This window comes from Nannospalax galili, unplaced genomic scaffold (genome assembly GCF_000622305.1).
Source record: "Nannospalax galili isolate Female #2095 unplaced genomic scaffold, S.galili_v1.0 scaffold123, whole genome shotgun sequence".
Classification (NCBI taxonomy): Eukaryota; Metazoa; Chordata; class Mammalia; order Rodentia; family Spalacidae; genus Nannospalax; species Nannospalax galili.
This window is the reverse complement of record NW_008350332.1, coordinates 588,633-613,225: the sequence shown is the minus strand read 5'-3', so window position 1 is coordinate 613,225 and position 24,593 is coordinate 588,633. Positions and strand designations below refer to the sequence as shown.

Sequence of the window (24,593 nt, the reverse complement as noted above, 5' to 3'; positions counted from 1 at the left end):
GCCAGCCTGGTCTACATAATGAGTTCCAGGACAGCTGGGGCTACAGGGAAGACCCTGTCTCAAAAAGACAAAAAAATAAATAAATAAATAAATTTAAGTAAATAAAATAAAAAATAGTATTGTCAGTGGCTATGGGATGGAGACGCCGCTCAGTGTAACTGCCAACAGTCTGAGGAGTTCCTTTGATCTTTTAGGGACCTGACTTTAATAAAACCAGATTCTTGACTTGGCTACAGAAAAGAAATTCAGGAAGAGCCAGTATGAAATAACCATTTTTACATATGCCGCTTAAAAGAAAAAAAAGGCACTCAGGAAGAAAGTAAGAAATCACCTGAGTGTGGCAGCAGAACTCAGCAGCATCATCCACATGCTACTAGTTTTGGAGGCATGAAACATGCAAGATTGAGGTGATCACGGAGTTTTTGGAAGTCCTAAAAAGTTGTTTCTTTGCATAAAGGACAATTTAATAATGTTTCCTTTCTATGTCCTGACTGGTATCAAAGTATGTCAGTCATCAAAATACAGTCATGATTCCAGTGAGCAACTGAGGCCAGGCAACGTGTGGCAAGGCCAGAATCTCTGGAATGAGTCCTTGAGAGATCATTATGTGAAGCTGTGAAAGTGAGACCTAGATGGCAGTGGAGACCCTAAGATATTCAAGATGCAAGGACCATGGGATGTCTGCCAAGGAGAGCTGCAGGCATGGAGTACAGTGAGCCCAAGAGAGGCTATGTGTGCTATAGGTGATAAACCTGAAGGGGCAGAGCTACCTAAGCCCTTTGGAGCCCAGTCAATTTCATCATGAGACCCAGATGCAGGACATGGAACTACAGGATTGGGTATTTTTTCTGCTAGATTTTGTCTTTGCTTTTGTCTCATCATTCTTTGCTATTACACACTCCTTCCCTTTTAGAATAAGAATGTTCACTCTGTGCCATTAGATGTTAGAAGTATGTAACTTGTTTTTGATTCTATAGGCTCTCATAGTCAAGAGACTTTAGACATTTAAAGTGTTTGTATTGTTAAAGACCATGGGGACCTTTCAAGTTGAACTAAATACATTCTACATTGTAACATGGTTATGAGCCTATGGGGACTGGGAGTGGAAGGTTATGATTTAAAGGAATGTGCTTGGTGTCAAGTTGGGAGGAGATTTCTCCCTTGGTTACATTTTTCAGGATATTTTATCACTGCAACATGAAAATAGTCAAGATATACATCTTTAAGGGTTTTGTGTGTGTGTGTGTGTGTGTGTGTGTGTGTGTGTGTGCACATGTGTGATGGGGGGGTGCATGTCACTCACAGGTCAGAAGACAATTTTGTAGAGTTGATTCTTTCCTTCAACCTTTTCATGAGTTCCAGGAATCCAACTCATCATCAGGCTTCGAGGCAAGACTTTTACCCACTGAGGCATCTTGCTGGCCCCTATCTTTAAGTTTGTTTTGCATGAATCTCTGCTTTCTCTTAAGTATAGCCTTTTGTGTTTAGGGTCCCTTATTGGCAATCCATCTGTGGAAGTCCTAAAGGTTGTTTCTTTCCATGAAGGACAATTTAATAATATTCCTTTCTGTATACTGGCTGGTACTAAAGTGTGCCATTCATCTAAATATATGCATAAAACATATTAAATCTGGCATACTTACTTGCCTAATATGAAAAGCCCTGTTGCTGATATGTGAGTTCTTGAGACAGAGGTTATACTGAGACTTGCAGTCTGGCTTCTTCCCTCCTTTCTTTCCATACATTGAACCAGAATCCATGGAATCAATACAAAAATGTGTACTGTCTGACTTTTCAATTCTAATGTTAGGTAGCTAGCCAGGCATTAATAGGCTGGAAAGTCATTGAGAATGGATCCTGTCATGATTAGCTTCAGCTGTAAACTTGACACAACCCAGAGTCACCTGGGAAGAAGGAACCTCAAACTGAGGGTTTCATAATCAGATTGCCCTGTGCTCATGTGTGTGAAGCATTTTCTTAATTGTTAATTTTTGTGAGAGGGTACAGCTCACTGAGGGTGATGGCATCCCTCTAGGTTGGGAATGTATTGTTTAAGAAAGGTAGCTGAGCAAGTCAGAAGGGAGCTAGTCAGAAGGGAGCACTGTTCCTCGGTTTCTGTTTCTATCTCTTACCTTGGCTTCCCTCAATGGTGGACTATAAATTGTAGTATGAAATAAACCCTTTCCTCCCAAGTTGCTTTCAGTCATGATGTTTATCACAGCAACAGAAAGAAAACTAGAACAGACCCCATCCTCATGTTCAACTTTAGACCACAGTTCCCGTTTCCCTAGTAAAACAATATTTTTAAGAAAGGGAAAAATCGCAACTACCCCACCTTAGAATTTAAAATATCATAGGAAAGGAAGGAAGGGAAGGGATCAGGGTTTTGTTGAAGCCCATTAAGGGAAAGTTAGTTCCATCTCCGATCCTGAGTAAAAACATGTCATTCTAAACTGTCGCCCAAAGTTTTATGTACCATTGTCCTTTTCCTTAAGAGTTAGTCACCAGGAGACAACCCCTCAGAAAGCTGATATACCTGAAAACATGTTAAAGAGATGGAGGAATAATTATCCTTTAACGAGGTAATGTACTTTGTGTTCCCCAGAAGCCCCCCACTCCCCCCGATACAGTTGTTTATAGATCTCTACTGCTAAGCCTGCCTGCTTTTCTGAGTTTTCGGTCAAAACGTGTTAACTTTTTTTCTTCCTGTTTTCTTGAATACCAGTCAAAATCCTAAGCCTGCTTGTCCCCTGGCTGGCTACCTCACTCTGTCCAACATACCTCCCACTCCAGTAGTTGCTCATAGACTTACCCATAACTCAAAAGGCCTGCCTGTCTCTCCTCCCCTTCTCCAGTTTCCTCTTCTTAGCAGCTACAGAGAGTTACACCCTATCTGCCCTCTTGTTTTGCTTTCAAAATCTAATAAGATAATCCTCAAGCTTCCTTCTGAGTCCATTTTAAATCCTTCTATCAACAAGACTAAGAGCTCACAAAAGGGAACTTAATGCTCTATTAACACTAGGAAGATCCTGAGAAAAGTGACAAAGGGGGATAGGATGGGGTTACCTATAGGTAATCAAAGGTAACATTTGCCAGTGGCCAGTGCTGGGTATATTTAATATGATTTACTCTCAGTAACAGTGTTAAAGTTTGTCTGGCAACAGAAACCAAGGGAAAGATTTATCAAGATTCCTTGTTCTTGTTTGTCTAAGACAGGGTCTTGCTATGTAGCCCATGATGGCCTAGAACTCAGGATCCTCCTGTCTCCATCTCCCAGGTACTGAGATTATAGGAATGTGTTACCATGCCCAGCATAGTATTCTCTTTTAAATCAAGTTTTATCTTATATCTGGTCTTCATGTGACATAAGAAAAGATTGGTGTTAGGGGCTGAGATGGCTCAGTAGTTAAGAGCACTTGTTGCTATTGAAAAGGACCCAAGTTTGGTTCCCAGCACCCATCTCCATCAGCTCCCAACCAGATTTTAATCAGCTACAAGGGATCTGACACCTTCTTCTGGCTCCTCAGATATAGTCACGTTCTCTCTCTCTCTCTCTCTCTCTCTCTCTCTCTCACACACACACACACACACACACACACACATACACACACACACAATTGAACATAAATTCAAAAAAGAGAAAAGGGAGGTATTCTCCTTTCATTCAGTTGCTGTGATAAACACTCTGAGTAAACCAACTAGAGAGAAAAGTGTTTGCTTTCACTCATACTGCCAGGTACCAGTCCGTCACTGAGGGAAGTCCAGGCAGGACCTTGAAGTAGAATGTAGGAAGGAATGCTGCTTGCTGTGAGATGGTAGGCTCATGCTTAGCTAGCTTAACTACCCGAGACCACCTACGCAGTCAATCTAATTGCCCACAGTGGGCTGGGCCCTCCTACATCAATTAATGATCAAGACAACCCCCCACAGACATTCACACTGGTCAATCTGATCTGGGAAATTGCTAGATTGAGAGTCCCTTCTCGGGTGCCTCTAGGTCCTGTCAAATTGACAGTTAAAGCCAGTTAGGACAGGTAGGGAAATATTCCAAATGAAGACTCCGAGCACTGACATGCCATACTTCCAGCACAGTGGAGGGAAATTCCACACCTGATCTCATAGAGCATGCACCATGGAAATGCAGTCTCAGGGCCTGGGAGATGGCTCAGCCCGTGAAGTGCTCAGCTGAATTCAGCCCTAAGCATCCAGTAAAAGCTGGATACAGGAGGCTGGAGAGATGGCTCATGGTTAAGACCACTGGCTGCTCTTGCAGAGGACCCAGGTTTGGTTTCCAGCAGCTAACAACCATCTGAAACTCCAGTTCCAGGGAATCTGATACCCTCTCTGGCCTCAACAGGCATTTCAGGGCACAGATGCCCTCACATACATGTAGGCAAAACACCCATATATATAAAAAAAATAATTGTTTTTGAAAAGCTGGGTGTGGTTGCAGGTGGTTATAATCCCAATGCTGAAGAAGCTAAGCACTGAGGATTTCTAGGGCTTGCTAGCCAAGCAGTGTAGCAGAAATGGTGAGTTCCTGTTTAGACCACATCTCAAAAGATAAGGTGGAGGGCTGGCAAGATGACTAGCAGGTAAAGGCATTTGCTGCCAAGTCTGATGACCTGAGTTTGATCCCTGGAACCTGGAAGAAGAAAAATCAACTCCCACAAGTTGTACACCACCACCATGTGACCACAATAGCAATGTGGAAGAGAATAGAACACAGAAGCATAGATGAGAAGGTTTGCTAAGGACTCAGCTGTGTCATGTTGAAGCTATAATCCCTCATGTAGCTGTATTCAGAGAAAGGACCTTTGGGACAGTCACCGGGCCTAAAGGAGGTCATGTAGGCAATATTGCAATCTGGTAGAGACAGAAGAGGTATCTAGCCAAGAAGAGACACAGTGACCTCTTTCATGAGGTGCCTGTGGCTTACAGTAACCCACCACGGGGTTCATAAAGACACAACAGAAGACTATAGCCAGAAACAATGAGGAGATGATCATGCTAACTGCCTTCATCTGGCCAGTGTGTGATGCATGCATGTACCGGATTATCACACAGACCCCTATTAACACATAAAATAATACAGGCTAATCAGAAATACAGAAAATTGTGGCTGGGAGTTTGGCTCTGTAAGTAAAGTGCTTACTGTGCAAGTATGGGATTGGAGGCATGATCTGTAGCACCTTCCTAAAAAGCCAGGTGTGGTACCACTGGTAATCCCAGCACTGGGGACACACAGAGAAGCAGATCCTGGGAATCACTGGCCAGCCAGTCTAGACTACTCTGGAAGCTCCAGAACAGTGAGAGACACCCAAATAAGATGGGCAGCACTTGAGGAACCTCAGAGGTTGATCTTTGGCCTCCACATGTACACACACACACACACACAAAATATTTTGTGTACACACATGCAAAATATTGTTTTGTAAAGAGTGTTAAATCCTCCCCAAGCTTGACACTCAGACTTATTCTTTTCATGACTTTTCCAGCTGGGTCACTCTTTGACTTCTTTCTCCCATTAGCATCCAGCCTCTTGGACTCCGAGTCCAGCATTTTCCAGACTCACATGACTTACAATGAGCTTACAAATAATCTCTCTTAAATATTTTCATGATATGAGATAATATAATTTTAAGTTTAAAAAATTTTAAAATTTTAGATCAATGCTTTATTAGAGATTGTAATACAAAATCCATTTAGAACAATCGTCTATAATACAAATTCCATGTATAAAAAGGTTTCAAAAAGATTTGGCTTTTCCCCATTTGCTATGTAATACATGCTGTTTGATTTAGCTTTAATTGTGTAAGAAAAAAAGAATAGTTTTTTAATAAATTTTAAAATGATACTGAATGTAATGTGGGAACTGATGTATATTAAAGTATAAACTAAAATTTAATTGCTTGTGACATCATCAGTTTCTGGCTGCTCGAGTGGCTGGTATTTAGAATTCTTACATTCTGAAGCTAAAAAAAAAAATCAAGTGATTCATTTTTATAATTTTTAAGTTCCCATGGCTGTTACTTTACAAACTCATTCCAAATAACACATTTTTATAAGCCAAACTAGATATGATTAATACAGTATTTCTCTCCTTTTCTGTGTATTCTTTTTTAGGCATTTGAGGTTTCTCTAGGAGCTGAATAAGAATCTTTATATCTGAGTTGTAGATCTGTTGAACATTATCTTCAGCCAAATTTGCTGAAGTTTATCATTTGAGTCTCAGTGACATGTTCTACCATTACCATCTCCTACATTGTGTTAAGCCAAAGAAAGCCCCCTTTTCAGTCCCAATATGTAGTTTTTAAAAAGTTACAAACATCATGAAGATTGAGCCCAGTGATGTTTCACCAAGTCACAATTGTGCCTTCTAGCTGTGCTTCCTCTGCCACACTTGCCACACATGGGAGGAGGCACACTTGCTGGGGTCTGAGATAAGCACTAACTCACAGGGCGGGGGGGGGGGGGGGGGGGGGGGGGGGGGGGGGGACAGAGCACACGTAGGTGTTTAATAAGGCTACTTCTGGCTTTAATGGACTCATGAAGAATATTATTTACTTGTTCAACAAGTAGTTATTGCACATACCAGAATGAAAGAGACAGTGTAACCCCAGCCCTTAGAGCCAACAATCTGAGGATTTATTGAGTTCTTGTTATCTGCCAAACACTAAACACTTTGTATTTATCAACTCATTTAAATCTCGAAACAATCTACTTGACAGAGACCACAATTACCTTAATTCTACACTGAGAAAGCTTAAATCTTCTTGGCTTCATGCATCTAAGAGAGAAAAGGAACAAATACTTGGATTTAAGGAAATCTGACCCCCTGAGCCATTTTGCATGAAACTCTAGCTGTAGAGATGTATTGTAGGAAGGCAGAAGGCATCAAGGACAAGTGACTCAAACACCACCCCAGCGTGGGCCATGAAAAAGATTTACAGGGTGTTGTAATTCAGCACCCAGCACGGCACAGTGGAATGGGCAACTGTGGTGCCAGGAAGAGTGGGGGAGGTACAGGAAGGTTTCACAGGAAACAACTCCTAAGCTGGAGTCGAAGAAAGGGGGAAACAGTGGAGCAGTGTTACAGTCAGGGGTAGATGGTGCTTAGTTGGAAAGGAGTGTGAAATGATGAAGAAAATGAAAAACTATAAATGGATTACAGATTGCAGTTAAAGAGAAACCCTGGGACCATATCATCCAGAAACTGGGGGATAACATTAAGGGTTCTGCAACCCCAATAGCAAAGAGAAGCCCCTGAGGTGTCTAAGGAAAGCAGCCATGTATTACAGGTGCGAGTCCGAAGGTGGGATGGTAGCTGAGCGAACACTGCCACAGTCCAGGCCAGTGGAAGGTCTTACATTATGGTGTTGGTAGTGAGAGCAGAGAAGACTGAATGGACTTTAGCAAAATTTAGAAGAAACACAAAACTCATTGTTCAACTGAATATGAGGGCTGAGACTACAGCTCCAACAAGGACTCTAATTTCTATCTCCTTGAAAGTTGTAACAGAATGAGCAGAAAGTGAGTTTAATCTAACCCATGTGTGATGAACAGGCCCCATGTGGGTAGGTAGAGATCTTGGAGGGAAATTTACACATTCAAAAGCGCTGCTGGGCCAAGAAGCTTGATGAGTGTGAAAGAGGGGTGGCAGCCAGCGTCTCTTGGTGATGGTGGGAAAGGGAGACTGTTCAGGAGGGCAAGAAGGAAGATGGGGACACAGGGCCTGCATCAGCAAAGCCTTGGGTTAGGGCCAAGAACAAAATCCCTCTATGTGCAAGGGAACCACTATGGACTGTTGGGTGGGAGGAGAGAATCCACATTTGAACAATGCTGTAGCAGTTCTGTAGAGAATCAACTACAGAAAAGCAAGACTGTACACTGGAAGATGTGATAGGTGCTACTGAACTAATTTGGGTACAAGATGCTGGCAGTTTAGGGGAATGGAGAGAGGGGAAGGGAATCAGTGCAACTGGACATGAGAGGGTGGAGCTTGCTGATGGATTATATTTGGCAGTTAAAACAAATGATGGAGGGACTGGGGAGATGACTCAGTCAGTAAAGTACTTGCCATGCAAGTGTGAGGACCGGAGTTCAATCCCCAGAGCCCACATAAAAAGCCAGGCATGCACTTGTAATCCCAGCACTGGAAAGGCAGACATCCCTGGGGCTCACTTGTCAGCCACCCTACCCTAACCAGCAAGTTCCAAGTCCCAGTGAGAGACTCCATTTCAAAAACTAGGGTAAATAGCAACTGAGGGACAATACCGAAGGTTGACCTCTAGCTTCTACACATACATGTGCCCACCAATGTGCAAATACGTGCATATACATACACAGAAAAGAGGTGGGGGGGAATGGAGGAGTTAGAGTTTGTCTTGAAAACAGGTGGCTATAGAGCTTCCTGCCTACTAAGTTGGAGCATGCTGGGAAGCACAGCTCAGGTAGGCAACATCAGCAGCTGTGTTTGATGTGTTGAGTCTGAGAGACCAGCTAGATATCCAAGTTGAGAGACACAGCTAACTACATAGTTGTATTCATGGATTTATAGCCAGAGATGCACCAACACGCCATCAGGTAAAAAAGTATTTTTAGGTCTTTTATAAATCAGGGATCATAGCTCTTTTATAAATTTGGAAAGGGAAAAATTTGAATTTGCCACACAGTAAATACTACACTGAATCAGTGCGAATAAAATAATGTGTCAGAGAGCCAGTTCAGCATTCCACCTCCACAGACCTTTGGCCTCTTTTAAGCATGCATTTGGGCATTTTCCACATCTCCTAGTGGGGCCTAGTTAGCACTACAATGGATGTATCTGTGCTGAAAGTGCTCAGGTTTTTTCTTGTCTTTATTCCTTAAACAATACAGTATAGCCACTATTCACACAGTACCTGCCTTGTAGTCAGTGGCATATGTAGACATGATTGAAAATACACGAAAGGGTGCACATAAATCATATGCAAATATCACACCGGAGACGGACATCTAAAACTTTTTGTGTCAATAATCCATGCGTGCTGAGATACCAGAACCGTCATTATTCCCCCACAAGGGACCAGTGTCTATGCATCCAAAGCATCCCACAGTGGGGCTGTAAGTTAAGTCTTACTAAAGCCAGGGAATTGGATAAGATCAATGAAATGACGTACCCTAGGATGCATCAACTCATAGAATGTGAAATGGCAGCCAAGGATATGAGAATAAATAGCCAGAAAAAAAAAAAAAAAAAAAAAAAAAAAAAAAAACACAACAGACATAGAAGCCAAGACAAGAAAATGGTTCCAGGAGAGAGGTCTGTGATAGACTGCTGTAGACTGCTGAAAGCCATGATGAGACCAGAGAAACAGCCATGCCTGCAGCCTCCAACAGATCTCTGGGGATCTGGACAAGAGCGATGTCAGGGGTGTGGTGGCAGCTGGAGCCTATGGAATTGAGGAAGGGAAGAAAGAGGGGATAGGTGCTGAAGGCTCCTTTCTAGGTTTTGGGGGATGAGGAACAGAGACAGCCTGTGAGTGTGATGGAGCGGTATTGGTAAGGGGGCACTGTAGGACCACTGTCCTTAGGAGGGCCAGAGGAGGTGACATAAGTTGGGATGATGCTTCAGACAGAAACGGGAGTAGCTCATCTGTTGAAGTGGGGAGAAGGAATACCACACAGCTATGATGCAATGAGGTTGGTGGATTTTGTGAAGGGAAGATAAAATAATCATTTTCTTCCACTGCTTATATATTTTTTTTCAGTGAACTATCACTCCCCAAGAAAGAGAACCATAGTGTTCACACAATAGGCATCATGCTGATGTGCTATGATTATCGCACATGCTTTCTATGACTTCCCCAGAGGACCAAAAGCCAGTGCCCAAGTTTAACTCTCAATCTGTGCAATATTTAACCATATGTAAAATTATGTGAATAAACACAGGTCACTTCTGTGGATGCAGAACTTCTTCCAGAGAGCCACTCCAGTGGCCCTGAGGTCAGCCTCCATCCTCTGGTTAACAGTTGTAGGAAAGACCCATCCAATCGCTGGGCTCCAGTCATCTTTACGGATGTTCTCTTCCATCCCGGCCCTAAGTCAGTGAATTGTGATCAAACACAGAACCGAATGTGCTGGAAGCGACACATCATATTCCATTATGTGGCTGTATGATCACTGTTATACACTGTTAACCACAGACTGGCAGAAAACTGTGGGATTAATCAAAGTTGTGGCCAATCCTGGTCCCCATCTAGAAGGCAGACAACTGAGAGAAGACCAAGGCTATGGCTAACTGAACCCAGCAAGCATAGGAGAAAGTCTGCAGAGAGAGAGCTTAGATTAGGAGGTGAATAACTAGCAAGTTTGTGCTAATGATTCCTCCAGCTCTCCATCATCATCCTCACCACCACGACCACCACCACCATCATCATCATCATCAAAAAAACCAGTTTTTTAATAGACTTGTTTCAGTAATGTTCCCCAGAACCTAATGAAGTTGCCCCCTTTTTTATATTCTCTTTAACTGACTGAAGTGCATATGCTTCCTTTTAGAGAATTTTCTAGATGAAGGTTTCTGGGTCACCAGAATCCAGAGTCTTAAGTGATCACCTATGAAGAATTAAATTTGGGAGCCAAAGGGTAGCTCAGTGGCAGAGTGGGGGCTTAACATGTACAAGGCCCTGAGTTTCATTCTCAGCACCAGAAAAAAAGAATACCTTTCAAGAAAAATAAGATTCCAAAAATATAAGAAAACCACATATTTAATTAGATAAGACTCATAAGCTCATTAATATTGCAAATGCATTCTTGGTAGACCATTTCAAGTGGGAGAGAATGAGCAAAGACAGGTGTGTGTATACAGAGCCACATTCAGCTGGACTGAGCACTGAGGTTGGAGGGGTGGAACAAGAATCACTGCCCAGTGTGGGGATCTTCAGCTCCAGCCAGAATAGGGATTTAATTAGTTTGTAAAAGCAAAGCTATCAAATGGGGAAATACAGTTTAGTCAGTAAAACACTTGCCTTGCAAGCATGAGGACCTCAGTTTGATCACCAGAACCCATGTTAAACATACACACACACACACACACACACACACACACACACATACACACAATTTTGAATAAGAAAATGATATATGTATATGTATATAGCTTTTCCCTTACAGCTCGAGCTGTTCTGAGTCATTAGCTACATCTATGGCTGGAGGGAAACATCAAGTTAATTTTCATTCTTGTCCTAATTCTCACAGAATTTCAAGACCTGAACTCTACAGAGGAAGCCAGACACTCAGACACTGAACTTCATTATGCTCATATGGAAGTGGGGCATTAATACAAACCCCTTAAAGTCCCTGTGAGGATCAAATGAGAGAATACAGAAAGCACAGTGAGTGCTGAGCTGTACTAAGGAGATGCTCATTGTAAATCCATCCTCCTCCTAGGCCTTCCATTCCCCTGATGATTAACATGATCTGATCTGAAAGGAAAATCCCTCCACGTAAACCTTTCCCATCATTCCTTTGTTCGATTTGACAAACTTTTATGTGACCCTTGGTAGACCCTATGCATCAAAGATGACTACAATAAGGCCTTGATTCCCAAGGATTCTGCATGCTCCTACAGGAGGTCAGATACAACAAGCAAGGAGAACTGCAGAATACTGGAAGCAGGGGAGGGGCGGATCATAGCCAGTGGGCCTGGAAAGATCCTGCAGAGGTTCTGAAGAATGTGGTTGGGGTGTGAGCAAGCCTCAGAGTGCAGATATGAGGGTCTCCTAAAAGAAGTGAGAAGCACCTGTGATTCCAAAGGAATAGAAAGCAGGTTTTAAGGAATGTGTTTACCCTGCTGTGGGTGTGGACAGTACCCCATAGGCAAGGCACAACCACTGACAGTGGTCAAGGAAACTGGCTATTTTAGACAGTGGCTAACACAGTGGGTTGGGAAGTAAGGGGAGGAGAAAGCAGAGAGGGAAGACAGGAGGTTTGGAGAGACCTCTGGGTTCCCAGCTTTCACCTAATTCTGGTGAAATTAGAACCAAGTAAAGAATCCAAGAAGGAAAGGGTAGGCAGGAAGATGGTCAGGTCCCCTGGAATCTGAAGTGAATGTGGTTCACTGAGATGAAAATACACGTCTGAAGTTCAGTTGGGAATCACAATGGATTTGAGACCGTAGAGTAGGTAACAGTAACACAGAGATCAGGTTCAACCAGGAATCTGAGGGTAGGAAGGAGACAGCCTAAGGTGGGAATACAGGAACACAGTGCAGGGCACAGTGTGGGGGGAGAAAAGGTATGGCCATGTCACCAAAACAGATGGAGAAAGAACGGAAGGAGCATCAGCGGAGAAGGCCAGGAAGACCAGCTGTGCTTTAAGCAGAAAGGCCAAACATATGTAGACAAAAAAGCACAACCCACCATATTCCTTTTATAGCCACTTAAAAAACAAAGTGACTGCCTTGCTATATTTTCTCTCTCTTTATTCCTTGTTATGTATTGACTGCAGACAGAAAAACAATTCCTGGAAAGAACGTTAGCCCACTTCATTCTGAGATGTTTTCGAAGACAGTTTGGCCTTCCTGTGCCTCCTCTTTTTATAACACAGCCTCTTTCACTTAATAACACAGATACCCTTCCCTGACACTTTACAGCATGCTTCCAGGACCTGGGTGACTCCTTACTGCTTACAGGATAAAGTGCAAAGCCCTTTCCTTTGACATTTATGTCATTTCTTATTCAAGCCGCAGTCTCATTTTCTCTTACAGGAATATTTCTTTCATTTTTTCACTGTCATCAGACAGATCTTACACACTTGTGCCTCTGCTAGTTTGCTGACATTTGACACAACTTCATCTACCCTAAGTCAGAAATAAGCAAAACCTCTGCTTTGTCCATTCCCATCTACCTTCAAAGGCTCCACTGAGCCCCTCTCCTGCCAAAGCGTTCTCTGCCTTTCTAGACTTTTCTAGAGATACAATTTAGTGTCCATCAGATTAGGTACACTGACTTGGACTACCAAATCACCTTGGGGAGCATCTCTGGACCTCAGTTTTCTCATGAGTAAATCAAAATAACCTTTACAGTACTTAGACTCCAAAATCACTTGATCCTATATGCTATTCTGTATGAATAAATGAAAGCCTCTAAAACAATAGAACAAAGCAAAACCAGGATACTGTGTGCATGTTCACACGCCCACACCCACACATAGAACATTCCAGAAGAAAAAAACAAAACCTGAGCATATTCCAAAGAAACGAATGTGTTAACTCCAGGACTCCATCAGTGACTATAGATTTGGATTTGAACCTTGACAGGAAATGGAATCATGGTTACAGTCACAAGCAAACTCAAACATTTCACAAAATGGAAAGCTTAAATCCAGAACAAAGTTAGGGTCTGAAAAATGCTATTAGTAAAATGGACTTAAGGCCCTAGTGCCCTGACTTCAGTGACGTCCCTCAGTGAAGACCCTCAGCCCTCACCTCCCTCTCACACACACAGCACTGTCATGAGGTATAATGTCTTCCCCGGCTTTTGCATATGACAGCTGGAGTTTGGCAGATTTTAAGTTCTCTTTTTACTTCCTAAATGCTCTCTTTTTCCTTGGGGATCATTTTTTCTTTCTACCGCTTCCATTTCAACTGAAATTTTTTCTCAAATTCCTGGAAATCCACAGTTAGCCCTTCAAACTTAACTGGGAAATGGAAATCTATGAGTCTGTCTGCCTTTCACACTGGGAGGTAAGACCTTTGAGAATTAGTTCTATGCTTACACTCTTGCAAACTTTAACTCTTTAGAACATAACTTAGCCACCCTCTTTAAATTTATATCATACTTAGAGCAAGGGTGACATTATAAAAACTAACAAGAAGAGCAGAGTAGACTTTGAAATCTTCATCTGTGATCAATAATTGAATGATTACATCATTAATCATGCAATGGTGAAGTTTCCTGGAAAAAAGCAGGTGAGGAGGGGCATTAACAAAAGGGGACATTAGTATCATCAAATATGTGAATGACTACTGGACAAATGACATTTAACATGATGTGAGTTTTCCATATATCAGGGCTTACCCTGAAAACCCAGTCTGTAACTCTGCCAACCCTACAGGGCACATGCTGTTATCTTTCCATTCTACATGTGTGAAATTGAAAGCCAAAAACATTTAGTTAATAATGGTGAAATATGTATCCAGGCTATTGCTAAAATAGTCATCTAACCTTGTAGTCATAGCTATCTTGTATCAGGCATTTTAGAATTTAAACCTGGGAGGAATGTATTGCAGTTAGAATTTCCCAACATCAAATGACAAGATGCCAAAAGTCCGTATTTGTTGTTTGGAGTGAGTTCAGTTGTTGAAGTACTTGCCTTTAAACATGAGGACTAGATTTTGATCCCCAGAGTCCCATGAACACTTGTAAAGAAAAGACAATTGTGGTGGTATATGCCCGTGATCTCGATGCTGGGGCAACACAGGTGGGAGGGTCCCTGGGGCTAACTGGCTAGCCAATCTAACCTGCTTCTTGAGTTCAGGCCAGTGAGAGACCTGGTCTCAAAAATCAAGGTGGGCAGTACTTGAGGAATGACACCCGATGTTGTTCTCTGGCCTCCACATGCACCTGCACAAACATGAATACACACACGGGGGGGGGCGGGGGGGAGAACATTTGTGATGATCAAGAAGTTAGACCTTCAAACCTGCTCTAAATTCAAGATTCTTCAACGAAAGTTTTGTCTACATCTATGTGTCCATTCTCCCTGACATGGAAGATTCTAGGGGTCTGGATGATGTAGTTTTCCATGTTCTTTGGAAGCTATTCCACATACGTAGTAATCACAAACATTTGTTGGTTGTTTTTGAAGTGCTTTCCACTGGCAAGTCTTTCAGAGCAGAGTAGATGAGCTCTCCTCTGAAGTTAAGCATGAAGGCAACAGCTTCTGAAAGTCCTTCCGGACTGTGATTTGGTAGGGGACAAAAATAGACAGGAGCAAGCACCAGCAAGCCTGCCACCCTCTGAGGCACAGCTGGAAGGTGCTGTGCCAGAATTTCTGATTATTTTTTTTAAGATGAAATGAATTCCTGAACAAGTCTCAAAATGGCTTATTGATTGCACAGCCCAGACCTTCTAAACTCCACTCTGAATATACAAGTGGTACCAAATTGGTATTGGGACAAAGGGCTGGACTTTCTGATGGCTTCAAGGCAAAAGCAGCTAGACAGAAAGCTGTCTAAATATTTCTAGACTACAGCATTCAAAGACAAGAGGAATAATCATAAGAGCTTTACAAAACAGTTGTCAGTAACAAGAGCACTGAAAAATTATAGCAGGGTTGGGAGTAATAAATCTTAAATATCTTCTGGATTGTGGGAAATACTTTAAAATGATCATTTTGCCTTCAAACAATAACCATTCAGTACTATAAATAGCACAATATAATTTTGAAACAAAAACTATGGGGTCACTCAGCAATTGACTCTGCACTCGGATGCATTATTGCTCTATTTCTTAAGGCTAAATGCAAGTGCAAAATTTTTTGATTCATGAAGAGTGTAGGATAATGACAATAATCCTCCAAGACATTCTTGACAAGTTAAAAATAATGCATTGTACATGACCATTTTTATTGCAGAGCAAAAATGTAAAAACAAAGAAAAAGACAGACTCTTGTTTAAAGAGAATAACAGTGAGTGGAGCAGTCTGTGAAAGCACCCAGTGACTCCATCACAATGAAATGCAGCTGATTCTGAAGTCACCCCTTCATTGTTCTCAAGACTGTAACTTCCAAATGAGTCATGTGCACATAGAAACCATGCTATTACCTCCAAAACTGACTTGGCCTTGCTGAAGGTACTCGCTGTGCCCCTCCTCACACCCATGTCCTCAGTGAGGGTCCCACCTACCAGAAGCTCTGCACACTGTCATGATGCCAGATGAGCTGTCACACTAGAGCCCCATTCCCAAGGCTAATCTTTGCAATCCTGTGAGATTGACCCAGTTGCCAAAGCCTGGAATTTTCTAGACTTTTTCTAGCACCCCACTGACTTACCTTCTTTGTCCTTCTTACAAACAACCAGGGCCAAGGGCTGAGGATGTAGCTCAGTTGGTAGGGTGCTTGCCTAGCATGCACAAAGCCCTAAGTTCCATCACTAGCACCACATAAACCAGACATGGTGATGCACATTTGTGATCTCAGCACTGGGGAAATGAAGGCAGGAGGATCAGAAGTTCAAGATCATCCTTAGTTACTTAGTGAATCTGAGCCCCATCTGGGATATATGATATCCTATCTTCAAAAATAAATTTAAAATGACAATAATAAGCAGAGTTACTCATAAGCAACCTCTCAGCTCAGAGCTGCCTATAATGAAAGTTTCATTGAGTAAGAATGTTAAATGTCCTGGGAGACTGGCCAGGGAGGCCTGTCCTTCTTGATGTTGTGTCTTCAGAGAACTATGTAGAATTCTAAGCACCCAACTTTAGAATTGACATCTAGAGTGAAGCCTGTGTCTAGGCTAGTGACTGAGCTTAATAATACCCCAAACAAGGCCAAGATTGGTAGCACAGGCCTGCCACCGTAGTACTCTGGGGACTAAGATAGAGGGATTGAAAGTTTAAAGCCAGTCTGGGTTTCAGAGTGAGTTTAAGGCCAGCCTGAGCTACTTAATAAGACCCCTGTCTCAAATTAAAAAGTAAAAAGAAGTCGGGAAGGTATGCTCTAGTGCTGAAGTAATTGCCTGGCATGTACAAGGCCCAACGTTCAATAATTGTCATACAATTATTTGTATGACACGAATAATAAATAAGAAATAAATAAACCACCCAAAGCAAGCAGTGGGAGCTAAAATTACAGAACTGAAAATATTCACCAGGAATTAAAATATTAAGAATGTATATTTAATAGTTGTAGCTATAGAAAGAGGAAACATACTGGCCAAAAGAAAAAAATTAAGAAGTATTTCAGGTAAAACTACTAGCTAGTAATACTGTCCAGGAAACTATAAATGTTTACATTATAGTCTAACTGGTCCCAGAACCTGCTGACCATTCAGAAAATCAAGCTTTGGAGACTAATGGGAGTATAGCGTCTTTTGTACTTTGAACGTCCTCTCTGCTTCAGGTGGAAAAGTGTGTCAATACTCACTGTCATAATAACCGAAGAGAGAGGAGAAAGCAAAGCAAGAAACCAACAAATGAAAATCACCACAGTTGTCCTGAGCACTGAGAAAAGAAAAGAATACAAAGTAAAATAACAAGATAGGGCTTGCGAACCAGTGGAAGTGGAGGGAGCACAGCCAAGGTCACGCGTGTGTGACCAAGGGACTGGACACCTGCGAGCCAGAAAGACAGGCTTTGGCTTGGCACTGTGGAAGCGTCTGTACTTCATTACAGAAGCCCTTGGGGGCTCGACTTTCTCCTCATCAAATGTGGGCAGTCGTCAGGAATGGAAATTACCTGGTTGTGAAGTTAAGAAGGCTGCATTAGATGCCAAGCAGCAGGGCATCACTCTGGGGGATTTTCCCATCAGCCAAAGCGCCTATCTGGACCTCCTCAGATGTGGCCTTCAATTACGGTCCCATCTCCTCATCTCCTGTTTTCAGAGATTTATTTTGCACAGGTTCTCCCAAGGAGAATGAAATGGGAGAAGTCTGAAGGAATAAGAAAAGTATTTTAAAACCAGAATAGTCATCATAGTCTCAGGAGAACATGGTTGAGTGTTGGGGAGCTTGTATAAAAGTTTTTTATTTATTTCATTTTCTGGGGACAGCTTTTTTCTAATGGATGGGATTGTCAAGGTGGCAACACATATAATTTTGTTTAGACCGATGAAGCCACTCTGTCCAGACTGCCCCCTGCATGGGGACCAGCACATGGCTCAGAAAAACAAAACAGTTATGTTAGCTATAAAACCCTCCTCTGACACTTGGTAATACTGAAGATGGTGCTGGGGCTACAGCTTGGTCAACATGAGCCCGACCAGTGTTGCTATGAAGAACTGAACATTGTCGGAACCTCTCTATCAAAGAACAGTGCTCTCTATGAACAACTTCCAATCTAACATGTAACTTGGCAGGGAAGCTGGAGATGGTGCAACAGGAGGCCCACCACTGGGCTGTTATCATTTCTCTTTTACATGACTGGAGCTCCCTCCTTGCTCCTCCCAGTGGACCTGGGAGTGAAGCAGAAGGAACATAGTTGTGGCACATTTCCTCCCTCTGAAATGGATCACAGAGGGGCAGGACAGTAGCACTGTCATAGAAGCCTAAAGGAATGTTCTTGCCTTCACCCACATCTGTTCAATGTATTAGTGACTTTTCTGTTCTTGTGGTTATATAAGGTCACTTATAGAAGAGAGATTTTATTTGGGTTTACAGTTCCAGAGGGTAAGAGTCCATCATGGCAAAGAGGCATGGTGACCACTAAAGTCAAAAGCTGAGTACACACAGGAAACAGAGACAAACTGGAAGGGGGCCAGGCTACATACTCTCAAAGCCCACCCCTAGTAATGTGCTTCCTCCAGTAAGGCTACACCTCCTAAACCTTCACAAACAGAGCCCACAACTATGAACAAAATGTTCAGATACCTGGAACCTATGGGGGAACATTTTCATTCAAACCATCATACTCAATAAAATCTTTTCCCTAAATATTTAACTTAAAATCTGGGGAGATGGCTCAGTTGGTGCTTGCTGTACAAACATGAGGACCTGAGTTCAATCCCCAGAACCCATGTAAAAAGGCTGGGTATAGTGATATACACCTGTACTCACAGTGATAGGGAGGCAGAAGCAGGCAGGGCCCTGGGGTTCACTGGCCAGTCAGCTTAGTCTACTTGATAAGCCCTAGGCCAGGGAGAGACGCTGTCTCAAAAAATAAAATGTTGAATCCTGAGGAACAGTATGTGAGATTGTCCTCTGGCCTCCACACAAATGCTCACACATGAATACACACACACACACACACACACACACACACACATTTAATTTACTCAACTCCCAAAGACCCTTCATGAAATAAAAGCTTTGTTCCGCAATGGAGGGGAGTACTAACTTACCTTATACCTAAAAGAATTGGGTAAGGAGATAAGTGGGTATGAGGTATCTGTGTGTGTCCTGTGGTCTCTTTGTTGTGTTTCTTTTGTGATCTAGGCTGTCCCCAGCTTTATTTTATGTGCTTTTTCACATTAAAAGCTGACAACATGGGGCTGGAGACATAGCTCAGAGGTTAAGAATACTGGATGTTCTTACAGAAGATGTGGGTTCGAATCCTAGCACCCACATGGCAGCTAACAACTGTCCATAACTCAAGTTCCAGGGGATCCAACAGTCTCTTCTGTCCTCCGAGGGCATTGTGTGACACAGGTGCACTTACCTACATGCAGACAAACATGCACACACATAAAATAAAAATAATAAATAAAATAATTTTTTTTAAAGCTGACATGTACAGATGGACCCAAACACTATTCCTGTGTTCATGACAGAATTTTGTAGTTGGTGTTAGGACCACAAACAGTTCAAAAAGAGGATATGCTAAGTGGTTTCCAAATATCAGTTGTAGAAAGCAGCTGGTGTCGTGACAGCCATCCATGCCCAGTCTTGGTGGGGCATCTTACACTCCCAGCCTCTAGCACTGGGTGGTGGCAAACCTGTTCCTACACTTATCTTCTTTACTCTGCTCACTAAGCAGGAGAATCACTCCGTTCTGCAAGTGAAAAGCTCCTGTAAGATCACTGAATTCCATACTTGAAGGCCAGGCGTACAAAGCAAGCAGTAAACCCCGTAGGTTGTTTCAGCATTCATTTTGAGTGTCAGTTGAATGTTCTTATACCAGAAGCAGTTAGTCCCTGTGATGGATATCAACTTGACAGGACCTAGACTCCCCCCAGAAGATGACGTGTCTGGGCATATCTGTGAGAGAGTATTAAAATTAGGCTAACTAAGCCAGGTGTGGTGGTGCACACCTTTAATCCCAGCACCCTGGAGGTAGAGGCAGGCAGAGCTCTGTGAGATCGAGGACAGCCTGGTCTACATAGTGAGTTCCAGGCCAGCTGTGGCTACAAGGAGACCCTGTCTCAAAAAGACAAAAAAAAAAAAAAAAAAAAAAAAAAAAAAAAAAAAAAAAAAATTAGGCTAATTGAGGTGGGAAGGCCCACTGTAAATACGAGCAGAAGTATAGTCCATGGGCGGGAGTCTGGGACTAAGTAAAAAAGGAGGGAGGGGGGGAGGGAGGGAGAGAGAGAGAGATAAAAGAGAGAGCCAGCTGAGCACCAGCCTTCATCTCTCTGCTTCCTGATGGTAGACACAATGGGACCAGATGCCTCAAGCTCCTCCCACAATGCCTTCCCCACCATGAACCATGAACCAAAATAAAGCCTTTCTCCCTTAATTTGCTTTCATCAAGATGTTTTGGTTACAGCAATAAGGAAAGTAACTGGCCTCCTCTCAGTTCCTTAAGTGGTAGAACAGAGAACTAATCACCTTCTACGCCCACTTCCCAATGTCCGCTCCTCACAGAGCAGCCAGCTTCAACCATCTTGTCTGTGCCGCCAGCTCCACCACGGATGGACCACACCCCCATGCCCCACATGCCCCAGAGACCCCTGTTGCCATGTGCCTCCACATAACTCTCATTTGCCACCCCAAGCCTACCAGCTATGACTCCTTCCAGGAAATGCAGTCCAAGAACACCCTGACTCCCAGCACAAGCTCCACCCACAGGTCTCTTCCTTTTCACATGTGCCCTGCCTGCTGGCGGCTTGTTGGTCTCTGATAGCTGTTCCTTTCCCACTGCTGTCTCATGCTGCTCACTTCTCTCTTGGATCTATGACACTATGCTGTCAGTCCACGGGCACTGCTGACCTGCGCCTTGTGTCTTACCTGGTAGACACCTCTGAACATGATTTCTATTCTGGTCAGGGTCCTTCTGCTGCCTCTCATGGTGGAAATAAACTGACACAGGCTGGACAAGAGCCACAAGAATATCAACAAAGACAAGTAAGTTTCATATGGCATGTGAGGGACATGTGCTCACAGGTCAGAACAGAAGCTGATGACAGAGCCGGGATAAAGATGACCTGGCACGCTTTAACAATCCTTGACTTCCCACCTCCGAGAAGTACTATCAGCAAAGAGGCAGAGACACCTCAAGATCAAGTTAGAGGAAAACACAACAAATGGTGCTCAGAACGCAGTGAGAGCTGCAGGGGAGCCAAAACTGGCCCCGGAAGTGCTCCACAGAGACGGTGTGCTTCCTGATGCGTGAGTCCACTGAGGAGCCCCTTGACGCTGTTCCCGTCCCCCACTGACATATATATATTGTAAACCTTTAAAAAAGGATCACGTTTCATTTTTTGCCTTAATTTATTATTTGTGTGTGTGTGTGTGTGTGTGTGTGTGTGTGTGTGTGTGTGTGTGTGTGTAGTGTCTCCAAACATGACTTGTGTGTGGAGGTCAGAGAACAACTTCTGGGAGTTGCTTCTCTCCTTCTACTGTGAATTCTAGGAATTGAACTGAGGCCACTAGGCTGGCTGGACGCGCCTTAACTGGATGAGCCATCTTCAGACTCAAGGTACCATTTCATAAAGGGATAAACTAGCGCCAGGCATTTTCGTGATCTTGTTCCAAAAACACCACATTGCAGTCAAGCAATTCTTTTGTTCCAAGAGTCTGAACATTTTCAAAACATAATATTGCACAGATAACAGATTATACCAAGCCTTTCCTTTTATGATGCTAGTATAAGGCAACCTTCACACCTGGACTTCACCAGTCATGTGTCTGTGAAGACTTTACATTTGTTAAACCTACTGTTTTATAAATGATTCTTAGCTGTGTCTGCATGGAAATATCCCATCTTCATTTCTACCTCAAACATGCTTCAGATTTCTGAGCCCAGTAGTCTATTCTGACACCAGTCTGTACAGGCTCCATGATTCAGTATCTTTGTGAGGATATTCTAGAAAGTTCTTTACGTCTAAAACTTTCCCTGCCTGATTCACAACACCATATAAAATGGGTTAAGTGTGCACTCATTCAGTGATAAATTCCTTTAAAGACTTTTATGAGAAGATAGGGAAGAAAGTATAAAATTACAGGCACAGCTATTTTAGTTACAGACCCATTACTATGACCAAATATCTGACAAAAGCAACTTAAGGAAGGGTTTATTTTGCCTCACAGTTCTGGTGTGCAATCCATCATGGTGGAAAGGCAAGTCAGCAGGAGCGTGAGGCAGCTGATCTCTGCATTCACAGTCAGGAAGCAGAGAGAGAGAGCGAGAGCGATGAATGCTGGTGTTCAGCTGGCTTTTTTCAGTCCAGTCCAGGACCCTAGCCTGTGGGGATGGTGCCACCCACATTCAGGGTTGGTCTTCCCTCCTTGCTTAAACCTCTCTGGAAACACCCTCACAGATGTGTTTTGGATAACTCCAAATCCAGTCAAATTGACAATCAACAGTAAAAAGGAGTTAAAAATGAAATTTCTTATCTGCGTGAAACCACATCTGTGCCTTCGTTGCCCAGTTATAGCCATTAGGTCACTTTTCTGGTTCAATCAATCCAACTTCTACTTCTGTGTGTGTGTGTGTGTGTGTGTGTGTGTGTGTGTGTGTGTGTGTGTGTTTGCTTGCATGCCTGTGGAGGCCAGAGGGCAAACTCAGCTTTCATTCCTCAGAAGTTGTCCACCTTGATTTTGAGACAAAATCTCTCACTTGTTAAGTAGTCTAAGCTTACTGGCCAACCAGCCCCAGGGATCTGCCTTTCTTCACCTACTCAGCACTGGGATAATGAGCACATGTCAGTGAGCCTAGAATTTTTATGTGGGTTCTGGGGATCAAATCCAGGTCCTCATGTTTGCACAGCAAGCACATTACCCACTGAGCAATCTTTCCAGCTTTTTAGGTTATGTTTCCTGAAATGCAACAACAAACCATGATTGTCACTCATTCAGCATTCTGGAATTTATAAGATGGTCCCTCTTAAACGTGATGTGAAAGTTATCATCTATCTATATCATAAAAGACACACACTCAACATGACTAATATCAAACACATAGCTATCAGAGTTGGTATGCCTAATATGTTCTGAATGGTTCTGAAACCCAAAACAGTCATCCTCAAACCAAGGTTCAAATACTCTGGAAAATCAGTGAGTTAGAGTTTGCTTTTGCAAATAACATCAAATCTGGGTGGGTGTGAGAAAATTTGAGTGTGAATTAACTTTGAGTACTAAATTACTTTTCCTGTTGATGAGCTCAAACACCTACTTAAGGAAGGTAGGGTCTGTGTTGACTCACGGTTTTAAGGTTCAGTCAGTCATGGTGGGGAAGGCATGACAGCAGGAATATGAGACAGATGATCACACTGTGTCCCCAGTCAGGAGGCTGAGAGTTGAATGCTGGTGTTCAGCTCACTTTCCCCTTTTTATGTAGCTTAGGGCCCCAGCCCACGGGATGGTTGTTGCCCACATTTAGAGTACATCTTCTCACCATAATTAATTCAATCTAGACAGTCTTTCTCAGACATGTCCAATGGTCTGTCTCCCAGGTAATTCTAGATGCTATCAAGATAATGATCATCATGAACCATCACTAACATGATTGGATACATATAGCTCCAATCGACCACCTACTTACCTGTCATATCACAAACAGGGGCTGGGGAGATGGCTCAGAAGGTAAAGTGTTTGCCACAGAAGCCTGACAAGCAGAGTTCAGATCCCCAGTATCCATGTAAATGCTGAACAGGAGTGGCAGTCCATCTCTAATCCTACACATGTGAGGCGGAACAGGGAATCTCTGGAGCAAGCTGGCTAGAAATATTAGCTGAATGGGTGAGCTCTCAGTTCAGGTGTGAGAGAGCCTGCTTCAATATATAAGGGGGCTCAAGGAAGAATCCTGATGTCTACCTTGGGCCTCCACATGCACACACAAACACACAAACACACACACACACACACGTGCACCTGTACACACACCTGTCCCCACACACAACACACACATATTCATGTAAAAAATGGGTTTAAAAAATCAGAAAGAAGGACAAGAAGCAATATATCTGCACGCCAGACTAGATAAATGTATTATATGAGCTTAGTGATGTCACTAAATTACATAAAATACAAACTAATTCAAATGCTTCTGAATTTTTACAGGATAAATAAATTCTATTATTATTTGGACTAATTTAATTATAAAGATCTAATTTCACTTACTTTAAGATACAGACCTAAATTCAAGACATTGCATTTCCGTATAAAATTTCATTGCAGAATTTCCGCATAACTTGGCCACATTTGAACTCACAATGTGCCTCAGTCTCCCCACCTATGGCATGAAGGGAGAAGCAATGGTTTTAGAGGATGGCAATCTTCAGGTGCTTTGAACTCTGAGAATTCAAACTATAACTTGGAAGCTCCACTGAGCTCCTGCTTTTTGCCTTGGACTTCAAAGGGTTGCCAGCGAGTTTCCTTTGATTTCCTACTCTTTCTGGTTTCTGCACATTAAACAACTCTGGAAGAATCCAGAAGAGAAGATGCAGGGGCGGCTCTTTCTGTGGAGCTTCCTCACTCTTCCCAGTGAGTTTTCTTCACTGTCCATATACCT

General features: G+C 42.8%; 1 protein-coding gene across 1 annotated transcript in view; it reads right to left on the bottom strand.

Moving 5' to 3' along the window:
* Positions 1 to 24,593, bottom strand: part of LOC115072802 — a 62,571-nt gene that overhangs the window by 32,436 nt on the left and 5,542 nt on the right. Inside the window, exon 3 of the mRNA XM_029570664.1 lies at positions 24,217 to 24,314. Coding sequence (XP_029426524.1) covers positions 24,217 to 24,314 — 98 coding nt within the window. The remainder of the gene's footprint in view (positions 1 to 24,216; positions 24,315 to 24,593) is intronic.